The following is a 22,016-nucleotide window of genomic DNA, read 5'->3' as shown; positions in this document are numbered from 1 at the left end:
TAGTCCTCATTATGAACCCCAACAGGTACCTAGAAGATGATGAATGCTTAGGAAGTGATGATCTGAAAAACAGAATGTTCACAGGTGCTCAGATTGGGTCAAATGAACTCCTAAAAGGAGATTTAACTTATCTAAATCTGAAGTTTCATCCTCTTTATTTGTTGCAGAGATAAGTTAAAAGCATTTGACACTTCTAAAAGCAAACTTTTCAAGGACATCTAAGCAATCAGTTTAACCTTAAAAATACTGAGCTAGACAAGCACCTTTCTGTATTTGGGGAGGGGGTAGTGGTGGGAGAGGTGTAAGCCTTTTGGGTAAATTTTCTCATCAGAAAATTAATTTTTGTATTCAAAACTTCTGTTGAATGAACAGGAACATTTAAAACTGTTAAAATTATGGATGTGGCTTCATGCTCACAACATAAAGAATATTTTTTATAACCTTCCTTCTATTGTTGTCTATTAGCTTTCTTTTCTTTCACCTTAACCAAAGTTCCGAATGGGAGCAGAATGGAAGGAAATATAACAAGTGGGGTGAATGTATTTATAAATTGTTCTACTATGAAATGCCTATAAATTATTTTTGATATTAACAGTACACATAGTGCAAAATTTTCACTGCATCTGTTAGAACTGTGTTTACAATAAAACACACTTCACACGCAAACTCATTAGGCAACACACACTTGGTTTTGCAACTAGTTCTAGCAATTTATCTGTGAGGTGGAGGATTTTACCCAAAAATGTTGCAGATCTGTTAAAATATTCCCTTTAGTGTTTAAAGCACAAAGAGAAACAGCAGTGACCTGATCTACTGTTCTTTGCTCTCTGTGAAGTCTTGTTTTAATCCAGGTCAAAGGCATTTGGTTTGTCCAGGGCTTCATTTTGAGTGATTTATGAAATATTAATATTGTTTCTAAATGAGGAGATTTCCTGAGATATTATTTTCCTCAATTCACTTGTGTGTTTTTTTGCATTTAAAGTGTTTACAGAGTATTGTTAGGAGCGAGTGATAAATAAGAGTATTTATACCTTTTGAAAATTATTATAATATTGGTACATACAGTCCTTCTCTTTTAATAGAGTACTGTCATAGGTTTACTTATTCTAAAAATCCAAGCAGAAATATTCCTTTCCCCTGTCCTGCTGTAAAAGAAGGATGTTGAACGAGGGAGGGGGAAGAGGTAATTGACTATACAAAAGAACTAGCTGGCAGACTTGCACTCCAGGCTGATGGACCTTCCAAAACTGCAGAGTGGGGGGAGGAGTTTTTCTCCTCCTCTCCTTGCAAATGGGGGGCACTTCACTCTTTGCCATAACGGGGGCAAGGTGTGTGTTGGAAAAGTTCTGAGGCTGTTTTCCTCTTGACCTCGTCATCTGGCTGTTCTCCGGCCTCAGCTTGCCTATGGTCTGCGCTGTCACCAGCCGGACCTGCTCAGATTTCAAGGGAGAAGTTTGGTTCATCCTGCAGAGGAACCTTTTGGGGAGGGGGTCATTTTTCTTTTTTCCTCCTCTGATCCTGTGTTTTGGCAGGAGTTTGTGCTCATCGAGGAAAGGGGGAAGTCCCAGCCACAGCCAGCCTCAGACAGCATGAGTTTCGTGGGAAAGAAACCGCCCTTCTTTCCCCTTTTTCCCCTTCCCTCCTCTGCGGGGGGGAAATCTCCATTTTCGGCTTCTCCTGCGATCCAGAGCCCACCATCGCCCCCTGCTGACCAACACCGAGCACTGCAGGCTCTGCTCCTCCAGTGATCCAACAGTGCCTCCTGCTGACTGTAATCAGAATCGTGACAGAGGACAGAGAAGTATCAGACTGTTTCCTTTCTTAAGGGGGCTTTTGGTTACAGGATTATTGTTTAGTTGTTTTTATGTTCTTTTGTTGTTCTCCCAATACACATATATCCTTTAATAAAGGGTTGTTATTTTCCCTTTTTCCATACTTCCTTGATTGCAGCCTCTTAATTTCGGATTTCCAATTGCTGAGAGAGAGGAGTTTGGTCTACCTCATAACTCATCCTCCTTAGCAAAACACTTCAGTCTCCTTTAAACTGAGACAAGTACACACTGAAAGAGATCGTTAAATTTGTTTGTGGGTTTAGTAACTAATTCTCCATGTACTTTCTGGCTTTTATGGAGAAAGGACTCTTTCCTTTCTTGCCTGTGGGTTGTTCTGATGACTGTTTCTTCCTAAATACCCTCTCATTTTTACCTGTATGGATGACTATCTATGTAGCTTAGTTTGAGACAGATCTCAGCAGTAATTGCAAAGAAAGACAAAATTTATGGTTTTTCTCTGGAAAGAGATCAGAAGAAACAAGTATTAGGTAAGTGACCATTAAGTAAAGATAAGATATTTTGAGTTGGTTTAGGATCTAAAGGAAAATATCTGGTAAAACATGGATAAAAATAGTTAATTTAGATTGTGAGTTGGAATACGTTGTGTGGAGAGGGCAAAAAAAAAAGTATCACTAATAGAACTTGTATTCTGTTGCTTACACAAAGTTTAAACAGAAGGGGTAATAGTAAATGCCTTATTAGAAGGCCACAAATTTCATAAGGATAGTTGCTTTGCTGTATTTCATTTGGGAGTGAACTGAAGCTTTCTTCAACCTAAGATTTTGGCGACAGGAGCAGGGGAGAATTTCTTGACAATTTTGCAAAATGAAAACATGCACTCATTGGACTATGTTAACGTGAGTTAATTTAGAGGCTTTTTTATAGTATATTATGGCATTTATCAACCCTTACTGAAACATTCTTCTTTCTATCAAAGACACATCCACTAAAGAGAAGACCTATTACCTTCCGTGCTTAGTCATAGTTTTTGAATTTAAACTGTTGAGGAATAATTAACATAATTTGGAAAGGAATGCAAAGAGCGAAACTATCTAATAGCCAGCAAAGAGGAGACTAAATAAGTAACTATTGCTCAATAGCAAATTTTATATGCAACATGTGTAATGTTTGCAAAATCTTGGAAATTAATTATAAGAATGAACTAAGTCTTGGGAATTTTATGGATATATCCATGTGGTTTGCTCTTTAACACTGTCCTCTTTTAAAATCTGCCACAATCAGTTCTTGGATTAGTGGTAATAAACATCCTATGTTCACTGAGTAATGAGATCTCTGTAGTGCAAAGGGGGTTGATCTATATGATGTCGTGCTCCAAAAGACTTCTTGTTTTGACAGCTATTAGTATTTTATCTATATTTTAGAGTTTCCATTTGTATTGATTTTATCTTTGTCACTCTTTTAAAGACAGAAAGAAAAGTGATTTTGATAGCATTTGAAGCAGCATTCAACTATTTTTAAAACATAAGGCCTTAGACACAAAATACTCCCCTGTTTCGTTCTGGTTTCATTGTCTTATTTTTTAGATAAGTAAATATTGTGTAGAGTTCATAGAAAAAGTAATTTGGTTTCTTCCCTTGTGTGTAATAAACTGATATTCCTGTTCCCTTCTCCACACCCAACCTTCTCAAGTAGAATTCATTTGGAGTGCAGATATGTTATAATACAGAAAAGGTATGTGCCAAGATTAAATACTGGTGAAAGGTCAAATAGTCACGCATTCTGTTAGGACCCTCTGATTTGAAACGAATTTGTGTTCTTTTCTACTCTGGATTTGCAGTATGGGCATTAATGTTAAAAGCACAGCATTGTTATGCTGGAAGGGTGTTTTGCTTCAAATATGTCAAGGAACAGTGTAATTTGGTTTTTGTGGGTTTTGTTTATCTGTGGGGTTTTTTAACATTACTATAGAGGCTTAATAAAATATTTAATACATATGTTGTTCCACATTAAAAATTAGGTCCAGAGCATTTTGGACGTCCTTGTCACTCTTTCACTCTGTCCCCGTGTTCAGGGCATTTAGATAGATCCTAATTCTAGAAACTTTACCTGGCTAGCCCACTGTACTTTGGAGTAGCATTTATTCAAAGGATTCCATTCAACTAGACCCAGATCTTGCTATGGCTCATACGCAGAGTTTATCTGCTGTATACAATAAAGCTGAGAGTTGAAGTAGGGTGCAACGGTACATTCAGTAGGATCTGAATTTTTGTTTTAGCTTCCTGTTTTGTTTATGAATTTTTTTAAAAAATTAATTTATTTAACTATTAATTGGCTCAGACATAAGCTTGGAGTGTGCTGAATACATTCGACTTACTTTGCCTTCAGTAGTAGTTCAGGATATTCAGTACCTGGGACTTAATGTCTAGTTTACATTTCTTTTCCAGTTAATTAAATGTAGTGAAAATTATTTTGTATTACATTGCAGTTTTCCTTTAATGACCAGCCTGCAGTATTTGTTTAATTTATCATAGAATCATAGAATCATAGAATAGATTGGGTTGGAAAAGACCTCCAAGATCGTCAAGTCCAACCCCTGATCCAACTCCAATTACTATATCATGGCACTAAGGGCCACGTCCAATCTCTTTTTAAAAACCTCTAGGGATGGTGAATCCACCACCTCTCTGGGTAGGCCATTCCAATGCCTGATAAAGTTACTGCTCAACTTTATTTGTCTTTTACACCCCGAACAATAATTTAGATTAATCTAAAAAAATTAACTATAAACTGTCATATATCACCAGCAAGAATAATTATATGTTTTAACTATGTTAGACCACTTTTTTTTTTAGTTTTTATGGCATCTCAATTAAAACAACTGACTGAAAAACTATGTATTGGGTGAGAACTCCCTAGTACCTGACCAGACATTGTTGGCCCAGTCTGTAGTGAGATTTGCAATGCATATGAAGCTCCAAAGTGTGACTTCAAGCAGAGAAGTTATTGCTTACAGGGCTACAAAGAAGAACTAGAGTTCATTCCTACTCCTAGCAAAAGAAAAGGTAAGAGTACTTCAACAGAAATGAGATCAGGACATCAGCAGTACTATTTAACAATAAAAGGGCTTTCAGTTTGTCTTAAATTGTATTCTATCACTCAGATACTTTGTTATCTTTTGATCTTACTCTACTCGCCATGGTTTCCACCTGTCAAAATCTTAGTGTGATGATTTCAAGATGCAAGAAAGCTGAACACTACTAAAACTAAACTTTCTGTGTGTTGAGTTGCATTTTCTCAACATGAACATTGTGTTGAGACTATCCCTTGTGTTTGAATAGTTTCCTACTACACAGGTAGTTCCTCTGAGTGAAAATCATTACCCAAAGGATGCTTTCCTACAAGCAGTAATAAAGATTTAGGGCCAAAGGTCCTAAATTTTCGTCAGACATCAATACAGGTTTAACCACTAATTTGAACATCTGGATTCTGTTGGTCCCCTATTAAAAACATATTTATGCATGAAGAACTCTTTGGAACCATCTTCTCTATATGGGGAGAATCCAATGCTACAGTCAATAAGTGGTTCTATGATGCAGTTCCTTATTTGAAAGATCAAGAGGCTGAGCTTTAGAGTGGTATAAACCCAAAGAATTGGGTACACAATGAGGTAGAGTTGCTAGAATAGAACAGAATGGTTCTAGTTGGAAGGTACATACAATGATCATCTAATCCAACTGCCTACCAATTCAGGCCCGAACAACCATTAAAGCACGTTATTAAGGGCATTGTCTAAATGCCTCTGAAACACTGACAGACTTCGGGCATCAACCACCTAGTTGGTCAACCCTGTTCCAGTGTTTGACCACCCTTGTGGTAAAGAAATGCTTCGTGACGTCCAGTCTAAACCTCCTTAATGCAACTCAGAATCATTTCTGCGTGTCCTCTCATTGGACACAAGGGAGAATAGATCAGCACTTCCCTCTCCACTTCTCCTCTTTAATAGAAGCTGTAGAAAGCAATGCAGTCACCCCTCAGACTCCTTTTCTCCAGTCTAAAGAAACCCAGAGTCCTTTGCCATTCTTTATATGACTGACCTTCCAGGCCTTCCGACCATCTACACACAGTACCCCAGGTGATGCCCACCATGGGTTAATACAGTGGCATAACTGTTTCTGGCTGGTTATGTTGTGTTTGATGCACCCCAGGATGCAGTTTGCCCCCGTTGGCTGCCTGGACACATAGCTGAGTCACATTGAACCTAATGTCAAGCAGCATCCCCAGGTTCCTCCCTGCGGGGCTGTTTTCTAGCCACTCCTCTCCCAGTCTATACTCATGTCCAGAACTCCTCTATCCTAAGTGAAGAATCTTGTGATTATAAAAAACCAAAGTTCTGGTGGAAGCACTAGTCTTGGAGTCAAGTGTTTATGTCTCCAGCTCACCTGTTCCTTCCAACATCCCTCTCTGTTTGTGGGAGGATTGAGGAAAACACTACCTGCACTCCTGAATCATGAATAACAGAATCAATTAGGCTGGAAAAGGCCTCTAAGATCAGTGAGTTAATCTTTGACCAAACACCACCACATCAATTAGTCCATGGTACTAAGTCTTTTCTTAAACACTTCCAGCCATGTCCAGTCTTTTCTTAAACACTTCCAGGAATGATGGCTCCACTGCCTCCTTGGGCAGTCCATTCCAATGTCTAATCATCATTTCTGTGAAGAAACTCTTTGTAATGTCCAACCTAAACCTCACCTGGTGCACCTTAAGTCTATGTCTCTTATCCTGTCACTAGTTGCCTGAAAGAAGAGGCTGATCGCCACAATTCAGAGTACAGGGGGAAGAATAACTTCCTTAGTCCTTCTAGCCACACTATTTCTGACATAGGCCAGGATGACACCGGCCTTCTTGACCACCTGGGCATATCGCTGGCTCATGTTCAGATGGCTGTTGACCAGTACTCCCAGGCCCTTTTCTGTTGTGTCACTTTCCAGCCACTCTGCCCCCAGCTTGTAGTACTGCAGGGAATTATTGTGGCCAAGGTGTAGGACCTATCACTTGGTCTTTCCAGGGTCCTGGAATCTCTTTTGATTGACCTTGATCTGCTTGTTGGAACATCACTGGTACCAATGTGAAAACAGTAGTAGACTGTATTTTGAAGGCTCTACTAACCTCATCTGTTTTTTTATGAGATTTCTGCCCCAGGGAGGCAGGGAGGCAGCAAACTTCCTTGAAAAGAGGGTCTGTTTGGCAGATGGTTTAGGTTATATTTGTTTTAATGTATTTTTAATTCAGTGATTCCAGCAGAATGATTCAGCAGCTAACATTTCTTGACTGTTTCGATTCATGAAGTTCCTCAACTGCAAATTGTAGAAGAAATAGCAATACATGTTTTGTTGTATAAGTAATTTTACAAATACATTCATTGTTTGTTCAGTGGGTTCTGAGCTAGATGAAGTTCTGGTCTGATCCAGTAGTTTTGTTCTGTGCTCTTATTTCTATGGAGAACTTTAAACTAAAATCTGGAATATTCTGTGTTTTCTGAACTCATGGTTCAATCTCATATTGTAAGTTTTTCCAATGGCTTTCACTTAGCCTGGATTATACTCAGGAAGTAATTTTTTTTCCCAAAGAAACAAAAATTACCAAAAAATGAAGTTTTTTTTAAATACACACACCTTGTATCTTCAATGTACAAGGAAATTCTCTTTTAGCTATGCTCTACAAAAGACAGCATGCTCTAATGTAATGTTCTACCTACACTGAAACATCAGTACTGAAAATCAGAGCACGGTTCCAAAATGTGCTGGACATTCTTTTCACACAGATTGCATATTCTGACTCCAGAATGTGGAAAAAAGTCTAAAACCTCCTCTGCAAGATTAACCTCTTGCAGAAGATTTACTTTGAGATAAAAAAAGGATCCTCATCATAATGTTGCTTGGTGTCTTGAAAGCCAAGGTCTATTCATCATCAGGCATGATTTGAAGAAATTAAGTTTTCCTTTGTTTTTCTTAGGTTGCTGTGGGAACCAGATCAATTTTCACTCATTTATCATGTAATGATAAATCTGTACCTGTAAGCTTGAGTAGGTTCAAAGTGCTGCTCTTTTGGCTACCTCACAGGTTCCTTAAATCTTCTCCAAATACCTTTCTTCTCACTCCTACTGCCTTATAGACTGTATTTTCTTTCATCTCATTCTGTGTAAGGGATCTTGTGGATCATTTGGGTAGTATTGATTCTCACTTTCTGCCTTTATAGTTTTATGTTTGCACATAGACCTTATAACCCCGATCAAATGAAATAGTTAGGTTCTGGGTGATCTTTGAAAGCTACTCAGGCTCTCCACTTTGGCCATTCAGAGTCCTCCCCTTTGACCACAACAATCCCATGCAGTGCTACAGGTTGGGGACAGAGTGGCTGGAGAGCAGCCAGGCAGAGAGAGACCTGGGAGTTTGGATTGACAGGAAGCTGAACATGAGCCAGCAGTGTGCCCAGGTGGTCAAGAAAGCCAATGGCATCCTGGCCTGGATCAGGAACAGTGTGGCCAATAGGTCCAGGAAAGTGATTCTTCCCCTGTATTCAGCCCTGGGGAGGCCACAGCTGGAGTACTCTGTCCAGTTCTGGGCCCCTCAGTTCAGGAAGGATATTGAGGTACTGGAGCAGGTCTAGAGAAGAGCAACAAGGCTGGTGAAGGGACTCGGACACAAGTCCTGTGAGGAGAGGCTGAGGGAGCTGGGGTTGTTCAGCCTGGAAAAGAGGAGGCTCAGGGGAGACCTCATCACTCTCTACAACTCCCTGAAAGGAGGTTGTAGCCAGGTGGGGGTTGGTCTCTTCTCCGGGGCAGCTCTCAGTAAGACAAGAGGGTATGGTCTTAAACTGTGCCAGGGGAGGTGTAGATTAGATATTAGGAAGAATTTCCTTACAGAAAGGGTAATCAAGCATTGGAATGGGCTGTCCAGGGAAGTGGTGGATTTTCCATCCCTGGAGGATTTTAAGATGAGACTGGATGTGGCACTTAGTGTCATGGTCTAGTAACCACGGCAGTAGTGGATCAAGGGTTAGACTTGATCATCTCAGAGGTCTTTTCCAATTGGGCTGATTCTATGATTCTATGATTCTAGGATTCTACCTTGCTGGACCAAGGGGACAAACTTGGGCCTAAATGCCTTTTTGGTAGGCCTTAATTTTCAGGGACACTGCTCCATGGGGTTTCTCAATGTTTATTTCTTTTGTAAGGTGTCTTCAAAAGGTTTTGCTGAACATTCTTCACTTTGCACCCTACTGAGTAGCACTTTATTCTGAGTGTTAGCCTTTGAAAATAGTCCTAGTGTAAAGATTGGAAAAGCCGTGTCATGCTCCTCTCTGCAGAAATCTACATGGGTCAAAAGTTGATATATATTGTATTTTTCTTCATGGAGACGAGGTAGTCTGTGGGAAGATATGAGAACTCTTCATGTCATGTGATGATATACTTTCACAAGTTGGGTGAGGTGAGTGGAAAAGAATCAGCAAGTAATTAAGAAGTGGGTCAGGAAAGTGTGGCTCCATGGGAGATCACTGGTAGGAAAATTGGCACACAAATCGGGAGAATGACTGACTTTCACAATTGCTTCTGAGAGGAAGACCTATCCTTCAGTTGATTACTATGAATTTATCAATGATCCACTTGAATTCCACGTATTTCAAACATCTTCCTCCTCAATGAAGTAGGTGCTTATAGTTAGTTATCAGTATTAGTTAATGGTGTGGCTGTTTCTGCTAGTGAAGTGTACATATGCAAATCCGTAGATATTGTATATCTACATATAAGATAAAGATCCCATGGATACTTCTGCACCAGAGGGGGCAATAGTTCATTGCTGCTCTAAAAAGTAGTCTCAGAGTGTCCAGAATTGGGTTACCAGAGCTGAGATACCAAAACCATAAAGATAATCTTGGCAGCATGGACTTCTGATGTATTTAGCACACTTTCTTAAACACTTTGTCCGATTTTGTGTTTGCCTTTGCTTGCATGGCAGTAGGGATATATTTGAAACTTGTAAGACTTCAGAATTAAACATCCATACTGAAGTTAACCTTAAGACTTGACTTCTTTGGCTACTCCTTCAGATTTCAATTCCTGTGAAAGAGTCTGCCTTTCAGACTTCGTGGGAAGACGTGCACATAAGCATGCCAATTAGGCTAGTATGGCATCAAGCAGAGTCAAATGTACTCTAGAGTATGTGGGCAGAAGAAGGTACGAAGGTGAACCCTAATGTCCGTAGCCATTGTTTGGACACTGTGTACAAAAAGCCATAGATATTTTTGTGATTAGTGCTTTCTAAGGCAATGTTCCTATTACATGTGTCACAGTACATGTGCCACAGTAGGAACAGTGCCTGCAGGCAGAATGGTATTTGTGAGCAATAAAGATTCTTTATCTCCTCAGAATACAAGCAATCAATGAAGCAAATCAGAAAGAAAAGAACTGACTGAATTTCAAATAAATCATCCTCTGTATTTAAACTACACAGACTTACCTGTCCTTGATTAAGTCTCTCTGACAGTTCCTACCTTTGCTCTTAACCTCCAGTGTTGATACAATAAAGACGTATTTGCCACAGAGGTACCTTGAAACAAAACTGACTCCAAACTTGGAGGAAAACTATATTCCATAAGGATTTCAGAAAATATTACAAACAAACACTGTTAATATTCCTCCTCATACCTGGTGAAGAATAACCTGCAGTGTTATTTACTGGATGGGTTTTACACTCTCTTATGAAATACTTGATATAGGATGTAGGAGTATCAAACCAATATAAAAGTATAATACCTGTGTCTTAAACTGTATGTAGTGTCTCTACTGATCAAGAAGAGAGGTTGCCCACACAGTCTGCCTCCATTACTTGTGAAAAAAATTTTGGAATAAAAAATGTGTGTCTTTCGGGCTAATATGAAAACAGGCAGTTCTTAATTAGCTTATCTATCACTCCTAAAAACTAGATTTGTGTCTACAAAAGGGAGAAAAATATAATAATCTTTGTAATTTGTAACCAGTAAGAGAACCACTTACATTTCATTGCTCCCTATTTACAATGTAATGTCATGGTGACCTGATATTCCCTTTTGAATTAATAAAAACTCTTTAAGTCACTCTGTGCTCAGTATAACTTCCTAAGGAAGTTAATTACTTTTTTTTCTTAGAGTTTATATTGAAGGATCTCAAAACACTTCAGAAAGAGCAGGTGCTGGGAGATTTTCTGTAAGAGAACGGTCTTGGGTCTTCTGTAGATCCACAAATATGCACAAAATGTATTTGCATTTATATGTATGAATAACTACTTTTCAATATGTGAACTATATAATTTTGATTCTAATTGCTATAATGATTACATTTCTCTTTTTTCCCCCACTACACTTCTATTTGAAGCATTCATAGCATTGAACAATTCCTAAACCTGCTCTGCAATTCTTACTCAGATTGAATTCATCAGTGGTGTTGCAAGGAAGATAAGACAAAAAGAGATTGCAAGACCATGCGGCATTCACTTAATTTTTAAGAGTGTCTGTAGAAAGACCATTTAGATATGAAACTAAATGCATCACATTCCTTATTTTCTCATCTAGATGTTTTAGTATTTGAAGTATTTTTATGGCAGTGCAATTTCTTTACAGCTTTCAAAATAATCAGTTTCTTCTATGAGACAAGCAGTTCAGTTTTAGGTTTGTTTTGATGTTTGTTTTTTTTTACGAAAGTCTCTCTGTCTAGCTTTCTGATTAGACATGAGAAACTTATTACTCTACTCAACTTATCTATGAATTAAGTTATTGATATGCCTGAAAACTCACTGAATATTGAGAGCAGAAACACAAGAAAACGGCATATCTACCAGACTTATTATAAGTTGAAGCTTACAGGTTGTGCTTTATTTCAGGAAAACACAGTAATTTGCAAAATCTGCTTGGGACTGTGCTTTTAGCCCACTGCTGGTGCTTCTGTTCCAAACAGAGCTAACAATAAAGCATTCTCTTTACCTCTCAATAATATTTGCATCATAACCATCAAAGAGTTTCCTTAATACACTATCCATTATTAATTTCTGGCATCTTAATACTTCTGACTTTACACAGCAGTGAAAACTAATTCAGTCTTTGTTTTACCTGCAGCCATTCTGTTGATCTTCAAGTTTTAAAGGGCCTATATTAAGTCAGAACTTTAAGTGCAAGAATCTGAGAGTATATATGTAGCAAATGTTATGGATGATTAATATTTAGGATATCAGCAATCATCTGAGAAAAAATGTAAATGAGCACAACCCCTCTTTCTGTATGCCATTTTTCTGTATGAATAGCCTTCCAGTCTCCTTATGCAGGTTTATTAAGTTAATATACAAAGAAGATCATTCTCTGAGTAACTTGCAATTACTATTTTTAAGAAAAATTCCTATGCATCATGCATTTCACCTTAATTCAAAACACAGATTGACACTAAACTGTTTCAGAAGAGTAAAAAAAAAATTTAAGTCATAAGTGTTATGAAGAATATTGAAAATATTAGCATGGGGAAATAATATCTAATAGCTTCAACAAAGATAGGTACAGATACTCTCCCTTAACTTCTCTTGACTAATTACTCAGCAGCTTGCACTTAAACTTGTGAAAAGAGTGAGGAGAACTAATTTTTCCCTATTTTAAGAATAGGAATAAAGGTTGATAAAGGGAATATTTACCCTCTTTGCAATTCTGGCATCCATCTGAACATGGTATGCAGTCTTCAGAGTCAGGATCTTGCACTTCACCTGTGTTTTGCAAATCATCAGTATGGGTTAATTTTAGATAATGGAAGGTCTACATCTGGAAGGACTCAGCAAGGTTCCTGCAAATAAACTTGATTCAAATCAAAAAAGGAGAAATACTCACAGAAATTTGTTTTCTCATTTGTTCTTCTGTAGCCCCACTCAGTTTGAGGAAAATACTGCTATTTTACATTAACATGACATTAGAAGGGAATCAGAGTAGGAACTTAAGGGCCTTGAGGTCAGGTGTGATTGTATATTTCAAAACAGGATTTGGTTAATATGCTTAACCAGATTTCTGTAACAAATTGAATAGAATATTTGTTAACTCCTGCTGAAGGATGCTTACCTTCTTTACAACTATGCTTCTGACACATATTTTCAGTAAGGTAGTAGCCTCTGAAACATCTTTTGCAGTGATGGGAGTTCAGGCACACCTCACAGTGGCCAGAACAAGGCATACAGGTATGCTCTGCATGGTAGTGACCTGGAGGACAGCTCTCTCTACACTCCCCTCGATACAAGAAACGTTCAGTCCCTCTTCTGTCTGTGTGGCAAACAAATAGGAAAAACTTGTCATCCACAGAGGGCATTTCAGTATAAGAAGAAGCTTTACAAAACACTGGTTCTGTGGTTGAGACACTGACTGCTAGGTTTGTACAGTTTTACGCCAGATATGTTAACATCTGTAAGAGTTTCAGGACCTCAAACATTCCACTTTCCTGGAGATTTATGGCTTATAAAGATGTCATGCTTGAATAATGATTGTTTACATCCATCAACATAGTAAAATAATGATCAACACTTTTCTACCACTGAGTTTCCCTTGCAGAGGAAAAATGAGTATTTGTACTGCATTGTACATACAGATATAGAATTACTATTAGGAAAGCAAAGTGCCACACTTCACCTTTGGAAAAGACCAGTTCTCGTCCCTAGAATATTCAACTGTAATATTTACCCTAGTGAATCACCTAGATTTGAATTTGAATAGCAAATATGCAGCTATTTGCTATCAGTACACTGGCATTCTGTAGTGCACAGGAACTGGGAGATCCCCTGCTTCAAATCCTTCTGAATGAAACCTGTGGAAACACCCGTAACTCCATGTACCATCTGCTGTAACATGGGTAGTTTTCTAATAGGTTACCCTTCAGTATAAATTACATACATTACTGTGCTAAGTGTATTTCATTACCTTAACTGCAGAGCAAGAATTTGCTTACCATAATTTATTTTTGAAAATACTTGCAATATAATAATAATTGTATCAATAGAGACTAATTGCTGCAATAGCAGCAATAATAGCAATAATAGCAGAAGCACTGTCTTTGTTTCTTTTACTTTTCATGCAAAAATTTTTATAATTAACTTTTCCAGACTCCTAAGAGTGTGAATCTCATCAATGTCTTCATTTCTTAAGGCACAGAAACACAAGAATTTCTGTCTACAATAAGGAACAGACCTAAGGAACAACTACGCAAACTTGTTCTCACATTAGGCCTGAAATACTGTTTGAAAATGTCACCTACTGAGTCACATTTCCCAAAGTGAAAAAGCCAATATCATAATCAGTATGACTAATTGCCAGCTATGCTAGTGTTTGCTTGTAATCTAAACACTTATTACTAAATAAAGCCTGGGACACTGATGACTAGGACTGAAATGGAAGTCGCAGGTGAAATTAAAAAGGCTGTGAATCCATTGTGAGTCCTCAGAATAAAGCTCATGAAAAATTGCTCTTTATTAAATATATTGGAAGTTAAATACTTATTTCCAAAGGAAGCTCAGACTAGTTAACATACTTGTATGTAACAGCCTCAGGTGTTACAGCCATTAGGTGTTACAGAGACAAGACAGAATAATTTTTAAAATGGAGCTTCAAAAGGACAAGGGTTGCTTTTTTGAATTTCCACAAATCTAACTACATTTGCGTGCCTCTCAACCAAAGTTCTATAAAGATGTCTGTTAGTGGTAAGCTTCTCTTTGCAAACTCTGTTTGTTCAGCTGTAGGGACACAGCAATCTGCAGTGGAACCCACCATGCTTGTTTCTTACCCTTCCCCAGACAGATGTTATGGAAAGTAGCCTGGCTCCCTGCCTGCTTGTGCAAACTTGAAGTATAGCACATCCTGTGCAGAGGCTGGGGGAGGCATGTATGGAAATTTCTTTTCCAGAAACAGGCTACATAGGTTTTCTGTCCATTCCGCCCCCCCCGCCCCGTGCTGTTCTTTCTGTTTCTGTTAACGTAGCTCCTCTTGAAAATATACCAACAGAAATGCATTAAGTTGCAAGGACAATACAGAGTTTTGTTTTCTTGTACTATTTAAAAAACAAATTGAGTTCCAATACCCTTCAGAGTTACAACAAGATTACGACACAGGTTGGTAGCAAAAGCACTACTCATTTTATTGACTCTTAAAAACTGGCCCTGAGAGCTGAGGGAAAAGGGAACTTGGAGGCCAAGAGAGGGGAAAAAACTGGCAAGAAGAAATATTTCTTACCTGTTCCACAAGAGGTGCATTTGTTAGGTTCACTTCCACTGCAATCCAGGCAGGTGTGATGGCACACATGACATTGTCCTTTGAATTCAAACTTTCCTCTGGGGCATTGCACAACACAGCGACCGTCGTCAAAGACTCTTTTAAAGAAGATAGGGCATGATTACAAATTTAGCAACTACTTGTTCTTTAAATTTAAAGGAAGCTAAAAAGAAACTCAATATATTCTTCTCTCACTCTTTACAAGAGTATTTGAACTTTAATCCTTCGTTTTCCCAATCTTATTCATAGTATTTACTATATGAAAAGTGTTTTGAACTTGAATCTTAGACTTCAAAGATTATTTTTCTTCGAGATTTTTTCTGAGAAAAATTACCTTTTGATCCTTTACCTAAATGTACTTATACCATAGTCCATGCAATAGTCATTTATGTCTGCTAGAAAGTAAACAGAACTTGGTCTTTCTCTGTGAATGAATAATCCACCTGTTTTAATTTTAAGACTCCCTTTGAAAAGTACTATGACTTCAGTAAAATGATTTGTAGATAAAGTCAAACATCCATCTGAATCTTGGCCTTTAGGAACTGTACTTTTTCACTCGCATATTGTCAAGCTTTAGGAATAGTACTCCCCAATTTTGTGCTCTCAATGAAACACTCCAAACCATGTGCCACTCATTCACTTCCCTGTACTCCTCCCTCTCCCCTGCAGCAGGATAGAGAAGAGAATTGGAGGCACAAAAGATAAAGATCACAGTCTGAGGTAAGAACAATTTACTGCAAACAGCAATGAAATAAGAAAACAAACAAGAACAGCAACAATATTAATAACAAATTGTACAACAGGCAAATGATTAACCTCTCACCACTATACCACAAAGCCACTCAGCTTGACCACACCATACTATGTGACCTGGAAAGGGACCCCTTCCCCTACCCCTGGAAATGATGAGAGATAGTTCTGAACATGCCCCTCCTGGCTACTGCAAAAATGAACCCTGTTGTGACTGAAACCAGAACATTATCCACCTCTTATTTTACACCATCTTTGTCAAGCCCAGATACTTCAACTTCCAATTATACATATATATATATATATATATGCACACACACACACACACATATATATGTATATGTATTACAGAAGAACAGGTGTCATTTCCATAGTCAATAGCTGTCCTCCGAGATGGCTGTGAGTTAATTTAGTCCATGACTGTGGGTTCTATCCATCCTAGATGTCTTTCAGGGCAGCTGTCAGCTGGTTGCAAGCTGCATCAGGAGCTCACAACTGGTGTATCTGGAGCAGTCCATCCTCATTGTCCGTGGTAGTTATGGCATACAGTGGCAGCGTCATTCAGCAAACAATATTATACAACTCAACATTACAGACTGTTCTCACCCAAAAATCTAATCCCCTTGAGGAGAACATCATGTTTCCCTGTCCCTCTGCTTTACCCACCGAGTGCACCCAGGTCCTTGAGGAAAAACAATCCCAACAATGGGTTTACTTTTGCTTGAGGCAGGACTAATCCAAAGTGTCCCTCAAGAGAATCAAAGGTAAAATCAGCTCTCCTATTCTGTGTGAGGACTTGCCACTGGAAACTGAAGAGATATTTATGCTTGAAGAATTGTGGTTGTCCTTCCTTTCAACTCTTGTGATCATGTTGCCAGGGCAGAGGTGAATTTTCCATCCCACTTCTTCATGCCATCTCCATTGTTGCACCGGAAAAAACACACCTTGTGGTGTGCAACCTTCTCCTTTTAGCAGGCTCTGGTCTATACCAGTGGGGAATGGAACATTTCCTCTATAATTTGCTTGAATCTTTCAAACCTGTCTGCAGTCTTGGAAAGTCTTTCCATAGCTGAGATACTGGTTGTTAGGGAGGAAAGGAGATGATCACAGAATCCTAGAATCATAGAATCAGCCCAGTTGGAAAAGACCTCTGAGATCAAGTCCAACCCTTGATCCACTACCGCTGCGGTTACTAGACCATGGCACTAAGTGCCACATCCAGTCTCATCTTAAAATCCTCCAGGGATGGAGAATCCACCACTTCCCTGGACAGCCCATTCCAATGGGCTCTCTGTAAAGAAATTCTTTCTAATATCTAACCTAAACCTCCCCTGGCACAACTTCAGACCATGCCCTCTTGTCTTGCTGATAGTTGCCTGGGAAAAGAGACCAACCCCCACCTGGCTACAACCTCCTTTCAGGGAGTTGTAGAGAGTGATGAGGTCTCCCCTGAGCCTCCTCTTTTCCAGGCTGAACAACCCCAGCTCCCTCAGCCTCTCCTCACAGGACTTGTGCTTGACTCCCTTCACCAACCTTGTTGCTCTTCTCTGGACCTGCTCCAGTACCTCAATATCCTTCCTGAACTGAGGGGCCCAGAACTGGACAGAGTACTCCAGGTGTGGCCTCACCAGTGCTGAGTACAGGGGAAGAATCACTTTCCTGGACCTGTTGGCCACACTGTTCCTGATCCAGGCCAGGATGTCATTGGCCTTCTTGGCCACCTGGGCATACTGATATTCATATCTGTGGAGTCAGGTAGCCACCTAAAGTACTCTTTGCTTCATCGATATCAATGCCAATGAGTTGGTGTGCGATGATGGCATGCTACATACAAATTTCCACCACATAGATTGTGTACACTGGATGTACAGGGAACATTATTTGAGTCCTTATAACTTACCTCCAGCACAGTTAATTCTCTCAGGTGCTGGATTCCTTTCTCCATGGTATTTCACCTGCTTGGGCACACTACTAGATCATCTTTGTGAGAATACCTTTCTTTCAGACTTGACAGAGTCAACTCCAGAGGCTGAGAGTCTCTGTCCTCTTCTCAATTTCCTTGTCAATGCCCATGTCCTGGGACAGGGGTCCCAGTTACTTGGCTTCACTACCATCTGATTTCACTCATCGTGAGTGGCAATATCCCACCATTGGAGCAGCCCAGGTCATCAGGGACTCACCTGACTTGCAGCTGAATTCTTTTCACATATCTTGCAGTTCACTCAGTTCATCTCTGGCCCTGCCTCTGGCTTATTCTGAGGGTCCTGCTACCTCTTCATACTTCACTAAGCAAACTGATTTGGTCTTGGAGTGGCCACAGTGCCTGTTCGACTGCTTTCCTCCTTCTCCCGCTGAGTTGGTCTAGTGACAAGTAGTGTTCCAATAAATAGTAGCCAGGGCCCAGCACAATTCAGTAAGTTGCTCCTTTACAGAGTTGCTACAGCATTCTCCTCGCAAATATTCTGTCACTTTATCAGGGTCCTATAGCTGCTTACGGATGAACTTCCTAATGATTGGAGCAGACGATTTCCCCCCAAACTGGCCCATTTTCTCCCATGTTCTGTACCACTCATGACTACCTGCCCTCAGGGTTGATCTCTGAATGACCTTCTTTGAACTCTGTCCTGACTCTAAACTTGATGTTCACTGTACTGACTCTAAACATGATATAGACTGTACTGAGGAGACATAGGAAACATAGTAACAAGAGCATACTTTCCTTAACATCCACAGGAAATTCAAAATTCTCAAAAGCTATTGTAACAGTTCTGAAGACAGAAAAGCTGGGGAAAATCACTGACCCCTGTTCTCCCCACCAACTGAGCATGATTGTTAATGGCCTCTCAAAGGTCGTGCCTGAGATAAGGGTAGGAGAGCAACACTGATTATAGATACTAAATGACCCTCCTTGCTGCTGATGTTATCATGTCATAAGTTGATATCACACAGTACAGCAACAAAGTAATCCTGATCCTTCTCCGTCCTCTGAAAAAGAACACTGCTAGGAGCATAAAGTGCATAAATGGAAAAATATTTATGATTAGGTACCACAACCACGTGAGCAGACCAAGCAATATTGTGACCAGTGCCTCTGGACCTAATACAAGAAGTTCTTAGCTCAGATTTGTTTCCAACCTACTCTGGGCAGATCTGTTTCTGTCTCAACCCTTCATGTGTCACATTGGGCACCAAATAAGGCTGTAGTGGTTTAGCAATGGTATTCCCCAGTTTCATGCTCTCACCAAAACACTCCAAACCATGTGCTGCTTGCACACTCTCCCAACCCCATCCTCTGCAGCCGGCTGGAGAGGAGAATTAGAGGCACAAAAGGCAAAGAGCATGGATTAAGATAAAAACAATTTAATGGAAACAGCAATGAAATAAGAAAACAAACAGGAACAGCAACAATATTAATAACAAAGTGTACAACTGGCAAAAGACTCACATGCAAGTACTCATCACTATACCACTGTGGAACTCCAAACAATACCTGACTGTGCCATGCTACGTGACCCGGAAAGGGGCTCTTTTCCCCATGCCTCCAGAACTAATGTGAGGTAATAACCTCCAGGTCCTTAACTCTGTCCTGTCCAGAGTCAGGACACATATCTACAAACACTTAGGACTTATGCTGCTGAATGTTCTCCTTTCACTGGATAATTAAATATTTTGCTAAAGAATTCTTTTATGTGAAGACATTTATGGTCCATTTTTCACTGCTACTTAATGTCTACTGTTTTAATCCTCTTGGAGAAAAATAGAAAAGCATCAGTTCATATTTGAGTATTAAAAGAATATAAAATAAAGTTGGCTAAATTTTGACGGTGTTTGTGCAATTAAGAAAGTAAGAAAAGAGAGGCTGCAATCCTCCACACTTAACTGCTTGGACCACTTTGCTATCTGAGGACTTGGGACTCAGTTTCTAGAGAAGCTGGGCACCATTCCGGATGTTAGTACAGGCTTTGAGCTCTTCTGTACACTTGGCAACAGTAGGTTCTCCGTAATATTAAGAAAATGCATGCTTTTTTGGAGCCAGACAATGGCATTAAAGAATGTCTGGAATATGCCTTCATAAATTTGAGTTGCTATGATCATTGTTGGATTTATTCTGAAAGGAGAAAAAATCTGCAGAGTTTAAAACTTGAACGTCTTGAAACCATTTAAATTTTACCATGATTTGAAAAGTCTAGGCTTATGAAGTGTGAAGGTAGAAGAACAGGGTGTCATGCCTTCCTGAAGTGCAAGTGTGGCAAAGTAGACTTAGACATTGAATAAAAATACTTGTGAGGTTGAAGGCAGGCTGCTTGAGGGAATCAAGGAGACACTTGTAGTGGTATATGAAGAATTCAGCAAAGATGTATTTCTGCTCTAGAGTCTGGCAGCAAGATAGTCCTATGCAGACTGTAGCTCATATATCTATGCCCACATATTTAAGACTGTTATTCATCTCTTCACGTAGCCCTTTCTGTTTGGTTTCTTTGCAAATGAAACAATGTGACAGAGGTACTGGAGGTAGCTGTGCTATGCTTATATGGCATGCACCGAGTTCAACTACATATGCTGGCTGTTATGATAGCCATCCTTACAGACAGCTCACACAGCAGTAAAGTAAGTTTTTTTGCTTTTTTTATGTTGCCTCTAATGGGAGACACCTTAATGGTCAGATCTTGCCACTAACCTTTATAGCTCCAACAGTAAACATGGACAAAGAATTTTGTGAAAATCAATTTGGCTGGAGAAAAAACCCACAATACCATTTTTTATTTTTTTTTTTTTTAACTGGTAACAGTAATTTCATTTGTCAAATGATCTAACTGATTTTATTATGAAATAAGATGACATCTATGCTGAATTTTCATATGGAACTCCTTAGCCTCTGGGCAAGATTTTCCTTTATTATTTTTTTTTTTTAACTATAGGCTTTCCCATTTAATATGTTTTTTTCTAACAGTTTTCATAATGTACAGAAGGGTCACAGAAAATTTTTTGAAACCTTAGATACCAAAATTTAGAATTGTTAGAGAACTTATTACAGGGGCTACAGCAGCACCCTTCCAAGAGATCACAAAGATGTCATCACTGCAAACACCTGGGTGTTTTAGTACAATGATGTTCAGTTCCTTCTTTGCTTTGCAAATAACTCTGTGTAAAGTACACAATATAGGTTGCAAGGAAGCACAGACAATCTAATTTAAATGCTGTTGTGAATGGGATAAATCCACTCCACCCTCCAAAATTCTGCCTAGATTTCCTCTCCTGTCGTTTCTGATGTGCAATAACTTAATTATTAATTAATTAATTAATGTTTTCTCAATTATGAATTTGTTTGGACTCCATTGATCCTGGTGTGCCTTTCATTAGCATAGTCATATCATAGATAATTTCAGGGCAAATTGCAGGATTGCTTGGTCAGTTTTTTTTCTTACCTTAACAGGATCTGATCCTGATTTCATACCAGCGTAAATATCAACTGGCTACAATGCAATCCAGTGCAACAGAACCAGTTACTGGTGTGAGACTACAGCTATGAGTAGGACATGAGTCTTAAACCAGTAGCCTCCTGGATTATGTGTGAGATGACCTAAACACAAACCTCTGATCTGCAGCGTCCTGTGGAGAAGCTTCTTTCTAGTTCTGTTCACTTCCCACGGCAGTTTACAAATATCAACCTAATTCATGCATAACACCTCAGCTAGGGGATGATGTTTAGGTGCTACAAATATCTCCCAAATTAGCCTATTGCTAACCTCAGCGTCCATATTCATGCTTTGTGCCAAGCTCCATAGCTGTGCAAATGCCCTAGATGTTTGTTAATTTTTTCATTGCTGTGATTCCAGTAATTATGATTTCAAAAGGATGACAATGAAAGCAAGGCTATTTTACATATTAAAAGGAATTTTTCTTTATCTGTGGGAATCATACTGCTAAACATTACCTGCTTGTGTAACCAGTCGTCATGTTCCCATAAAAATTGTTTTCTCACTGTGCTGGTTTAAAAGTTAACCAGCAGGGGAAATGAACTCAACTCAAAAGAGAGATTGCAAGTCAGAATAACAATTTAATAAAATAATACAATAAGCACGACTACACAGACAAGCAATTGGTCTCAACCCACAAAACCCAAATGTACAACCTGGCACCCCAGGGCACAAA

The 22,016-nt window shown here is 39.2% G+C and overlaps 1 protein-coding gene and 1 long non-coding RNA gene across 6 annotated transcripts in view; both read right to left on the bottom strand.

Annotated features, from left to right (window-relative positions):
• The window catches only part of PCSK5 (proprotein convertase subtilisin/kexin type 5), a 257,241-nt gene that overhangs the window by 33,142 nt on the left and 202,083 nt on the right, over positions 1 to 22,016 (bottom strand). For all 5 annotated transcript variants that reach the window (XM_027662913.1, XM_027662918.1, XM_027662916.1 and 2 more), the window contains 3 exons: positions 15,075 to 15,211; positions 12,921 to 13,118; positions 12,506 to 12,574 (listed from right to left, as the gene is read on the bottom strand). In XM_027662913.1, coding sequence (XP_027518714.1) covers positions 12,506 to 12,574; positions 12,921 to 13,118; positions 15,075 to 15,211 — 404 coding nt within the window. The remainder of the gene's footprint in view (positions 1 to 12,505; positions 12,575 to 12,920; positions 13,119 to 15,074; positions 15,212 to 22,016) is intronic.
• LOC113956405 overlaps positions 20,627 to 22,016 on the bottom strand; it is a 1,582-nt gene continuing 192 nt past the window's right edge. Inside the window, exon 2 of the long non-coding RNA XR_003530839.1 lies at positions 20,627 to 21,850. This is a non-coding gene — a long non-coding RNA (uncharacterized LOC113956405). The remainder of the gene's footprint in view (positions 21,851 to 22,016) is intronic.

Source organism: Corapipo altera, unplaced genomic scaffold, assembly GCF_003945725.1.
Source record: "Corapipo altera isolate COAL_440 unplaced genomic scaffold, ASM394572v1 61167, whole genome shotgun sequence".
Lineage (NCBI taxonomy): Eukaryota > Metazoa > Chordata > Aves > Passeriformes > Pipridae > Corapipo > Corapipo altera.
This window is presented reverse-complemented; position numbering and strand designations above follow the sequence as displayed.